Source organism: Temnothorax longispinosus, unplaced genomic scaffold (genome assembly GCF_030848805.1).
Source record: "Temnothorax longispinosus isolate EJ_2023e unplaced genomic scaffold, Tlon_JGU_v1 HiC_scaffold_204, whole genome shotgun sequence".
In the NCBI taxonomy this organism is placed as follows: Eukaryota; Metazoa; Arthropoda; class Insecta; order Hymenoptera; family Formicidae; genus Temnothorax; species Temnothorax longispinosus.
The window spans coordinates 1-5,000 of NW_027270019.1; the positions used below are offsets into that span (position 1 = coordinate 1).

A 5,000-nucleotide genomic window follows, 5' to 3' on the forward strand; every position below is an offset into this window, starting at 1 on the left:
ATATTATAAAGAAGATCGAGTTTAAAAAGTCGACAGGAATCTGTCTTTTAAATTAGATTAGATTCAATTTCAGGTAAATTCCTGTGTCAATTCCTTTTAATCTCTATCCATCTTTCTTTCAATACTTTGCACTCGTATCGAATATAAGCGATTGGATCCTTTAGTAGGCAAAACGAGAAATGAAAAAAGATATTAAGTCTTAATACGTAATGAAGTTGCATACATTTGCAACGTATTTTCGTATTGTATAAGTAAACGATAGATATCAGGATATGTCTCAAATATGAGTAACTGTCTGGAGGCATTTCTAGCACCTAGTATTTGACGTCAAAATGGTCGAGATTTCTTTTTCTGCGATTTTCCAAAATATGTCTAGTATTATTAACAGAATCTTTTTTTTTTACAATCAGGAAACCAATTTTCTTTTGCTGAATATCAGGATGCGTTCCAGGGATCAGTAAGACAAATAAATGTCTCAATCCACTTTGACATTTTCATCATACGTAGATAGAATAATTAAATGGTAGGCGAGAGATAAAGAGAGAGAGAGAGAGAGAGAGAGAGAGAGCTCCAGATATTCTAGAATCGATCTAGACAGTTTAAATGCTAACTCGTTGAGACATAGATTTTTCTAGTTGTCGGAGCAGGGTCGCGTACTCACACATGTGCATGTTCACAAATACACTACGATACATTCGCATACGCGCTTTGTACATTATAAACCGACGGCGACGCGGAGCGGCGACGAGTCGATCGACATTTACAGAAGATTACGAGACGTTAATTTTGTATATCGCTGTACTATACTGTGAGATGTGTGTATGTGTGTAAACAAGTGTGTGCCTTTGGACACGCGGTTAAGCAAAGAGAAAAAGAAAAAAAAAGAAGAGGAATACGAGATCTTGTTGTATGTTTATCGAATAAATCACCGAACGTTCTATATATTATATATTACCGCTGAACTCCGGCTCTCGGATAGTGGCCTCGTCGCGAGAACGAGTTCCGTTCAGAGAACGGGGGATGTTGTTTGTATTACATAGAGTTTATTACAATTTGCTATGTACAACGGCTTGCCTATGTAAAACGAGGACGTTTTCGTATCAAAATGACAACTTTTCAAGAGAAGACTCTCTCCTCTAGACTTTACTTAAACCTCAATTATTATCTCGCTATTCCTAGTGGTGCCTTTTCGCATAAACACTTATATATACCCTCCTGGTGGAAAAATGTCTCAGAATGTTTCATATTATTAATGAGAATTTCTATAAAAATTTTCAAATTTTCTTAAAATACTCAGAATTTTTCAGATTTTTTTATACGCGAATCGGAACGTTTTCAAGAAAAACTCAGACAAAATAAGAATAAAATATTTTTCGCCAATATATCTTTGTAGAAATATGAAAAAATCTGTGCAATTTATCAGAAATTTTCATACATACGCGGATACTGAAATATTCCGAAAATCTTCATCCAATTATATATCTCCAAAAGTATTTGAGAAATTTTATATTTTTTTCAGAATGTTTTATAAGTCTCAATTCTTACAACATTTCTGAGAAAAAATGAGAAATTTTTTCACGAGGGTCTGTCCTATTTTCCATAGCTTCTCTGCCGCCTCTCCGTTCCGCACTCCTTGAGATTATTATAAGAAATCAATCAAGGAGATAGAAGCAGACCCTATAACAATCTCGATTGCAGTTCTAATATTTTTCTTCTTCATCAGTCATATATATCTTATATATCGATTAATATCGTGTAATATTGATATTGGTTAGTTGTAACATTAATTTTTTTATTACATTGATTATGTCATTAATTTTTTAATCTTAAAAAAATCAATAATGAAAAGTATTCACGATTTGAATTTAGCGCTCTTTACCACGTTATCACCATGGTTATCACGTGATCGATTTTAGTTCCGACTCAGGTGTCGCTGAAACTCGCGTTTTTCAAAGGGGGGAGTTTTCCCCTGCTGCCCTGCTCCTGCTCTCGGCCATTAGGGTGCAAGCGAATCGAAGTGAATTCGAACACACGCAGTCAGTCCAATAGTTACCAGTACAAGCACTACAAGCCACTGCCCATGGTCTTCGTGTAATTCCGCACCAAGTGTTTTATCGGATTTTAACCTGAGCCAAGCCCGTAGAAATGGCCATGCAGCCGTTCAAGAAACGCGTTTGCTACTACTATGATAGTAAGTATCGAGAAAGCCATTGTAAAACCACGTAGAGACATACATTGATGGAAGCTTGTCGAGTTGCGTTTGCACCACTTACACTCATGCACCGCCTCTGTTTGATCTGTCTCGAGATTTGGCCGCTGATCAGCCCATTTTCCGCTTAATCGACGGTAAATACGAAGTATTGGACGAAGCACTATTGTTTCAGCACAGTAAACCAAGATTTGCATGCTCGTTACGTACGATAATACGATTTTTACGTCGTTAAGCCGACAGACTCTCAGCTGTGCTATCGCACGACCGTAGCGTCAGTCGGTCTTGGTTACATAGTTATCACGTACCCAAAAAACTCTGGCATTATCGTGTTCCTACGATAAACTTTGATGCAGTTATTTTTCTCGATATTTCTTACGTCCCCCAGAGATATTTTCTGTGTTAAATCGATAATTCGACCAACGCAGTGGAAATTAGTACGGTTTTTGTAGAAAGTTACGAGAGATTCTCAAATGTGCCCCGGTATACTGTAGTCTTCACTGAAACACATCAATTGATGATAATGACAAATTTGAGGTTTTTTTACATACTGCCTTGATTTATTTATATATGTGTTTTCAATTTGTCCAGGTGATATCGGGAATTATTATTATGGCCAAGGACATCCTATGAAGCCGCATCGTATAAGGATGACGCACAATCTACTCTTGAACTATGGTCTTTACAGGAAGATGGAGATATATGTAAGAACTTTTTAATGATTATCTCCCATTTGTATATTCATCTTTCATTTATTTACAGTTTTTTATCAAAATACATTTAGTTGGAATATGGTTATTATAAACCATTTATGTTTTATCATTGTCTAGCGACCACATAAAGCTACAGCAGAAGAAATGACAAAATTCCATAGTGATGATTACATCAGATTTCTTAGATCAATACGCCCAGACAACATGGCAGAATACAACAAGCAAATGCAACGATGTAAGATGTTATTGTCGAATAGTAATGGTTATGTTTGATTGAAATTTATGTTTCGAAACGTTAATATTCCTTCTTTTATGGGTGATAGTTAACGTTGGAGAAGACTGCCCTGTTTTCGATGGCTTGTACGAATTTTGTCAATTATCAGCTGGTGGATCTGTAGCTGCTGCTGTAAAGCTCAACAAGCAAGCCTCGGAAATCTGCATCAATTGGGGCGGTGGCTTACATCATGCAAAGAAGAGCGAAGCTTCTGGCTTTTGCTATGTAAATGACATTGTGCTTGGAATTTTGGAATTGCTCAAATATCATCAGAGAGTCTTGTACATCGACATCGACGTTCATCATGGCGATGGTGTAGAGGAAGCTTTTTACACAACGGATAGAGTGATGACGGTCTCATTTCACAAGTACGGCGAGTATTTCCCTGGAACGGGAGATCTTCGCGATATAGGAGCAGGAAAGGTAAAAAAAATGTATTAAAATATAACAATATTCATAATTTCACTTATTTATCTAAGAAATATCTCTAAAGCATTATTAATAAACGCGATTTTTTCTCATTATTAACAGGGAAAGTACTATGCAGTTAATATACCTTTAAGAGATGGTATGGATGATGAAAGCTACGAATCAATATTCGTTCCTATCATCTCTAAAGTGATGGAGACATTTCAACCCTCTGCTGTTGTTTTACAGTGTGGTGCAGACTCCCTGACAGGTAAGCATTTTTTTTTCTTCAAAAGAACCTACTTATATCACAATAAAATTGCACAACTTTTAATGCAAATATTAATCAATGCAGGCGACCGATTAGGATGCTTCAATTTAACTGTGAGGGGTCACGGCAAATGCGTAGAGTTTGTGAAGAGATATAATTTACCTTTTCTGATGGTGGGAGGTGGTGGTTATACCATCAGAAATGTGTCCAGATGTTGGACATATGAGACATCGGTGGCTCTCGGAAGTGAAATCGCTAACGAGCTTCCATACAACGATTACTTTGAATATTTCGGCCCTGATTTTAAACTACATATTAGTCCTTCAAATATGACAAATCAAAATACTCCTGAATATCTCGACAAAATTAAGTAAGCTCCGATTTCCACTTCTATGTGTAGTTTATTTCTCTGTTACTTTTATATATATTATGAATAAACAGTAATTCATAATCGCTTTTAATAATCATAGAACGAGGCTGTTTGAAAACCTGAGAATGCTACCTCATGCACCTGGTGTACAAGTTCAGGCAATACCAGAGGATGGTGCCATTATTGATGATGCGGAAATTGAAGAAAAGATTAAACTCGATGAGAGACTGCCCCAACGTGATTTAGATAAGAGGATACAACGTGAGAACGAGTACAGCGATAGTGAAGATGAAGGTGAAGGTGGGCGAAGAGATAACAGATTGTACAAGGTAATAATCTTTATACTAATCTGTCTGATACTTAATCACTTCTTTTAAAAATGCATTATGGAAGGCATAATGTAGATATTGCGAGCTTTGACATTTTTTTATGTTAAAGGGGTCTACGAAGCGATTACGTTTGGAAAAAGGTCAAGAAATGGATATGCGTCTTATGAACATTAATCTAAAGAAAGAAGACGATGTAAAATCAGATGTGAAAGGTATTAAGATAATTTTTAATTTTATTTTCTGAAGTTAATATTCAAACAATTATAATAATTATATAAATATTTCTGTTTAACTAGAAAATGAAAAGGATGAGAAAGTAAATTTCATGAATGACGAAACAAAGAAAGAGGGTGGGATGAACCTCTGATAAGTACTTCAAAATTCGCATATCTGCACAAGTACAAAAGTCCCTATTTAAAAAAATTA

At 35.8% G+C, this 5,000-nt stretch overlaps 1 protein-coding gene and 1 long non-coding RNA gene across 2 annotated transcripts; one reads left to right on the top strand and one right to left on the bottom strand.

Moving 5' to 3' along the window:
- Positions 1-1,982: 1,982 nt before the first annotated feature.
- On the top strand, positions 1,983-5,000 carry LOC139823891 (histone deacetylase HDAC1-like). The gene is made up of 9 exons (XM_071796368.1): positions 1,983-2,191; positions 2,801-2,913; positions 3,040-3,157; positions 3,246-3,619; positions 3,728-3,875; positions 3,960-4,245; positions 4,346-4,574; positions 4,684-4,786; positions 4,871-5,000. The coding sequence occupies exons 1-9, from the start codon at positions 2,146-2,148 to the stop codon at positions 4,939-4,941; spliced, it is 1,488 nt and encodes a 495-aa protein (XP_071652469.1). The 5' UTR covers positions 1,983-2,145; the 3' UTR covers positions 4,942-5,000.
- Positions 2,942-3,892, bottom strand: LOC139823892 (uncharacterized). Its single transcript, XR_011734929.1, has 2 exons — positions 3,753-3,892; positions 2,942-3,581 (listed from the first exon to the last, which is right to left on the bottom strand). It is a non-coding gene; the product is annotated as an uncharacterized lncRNA (long non-coding RNA).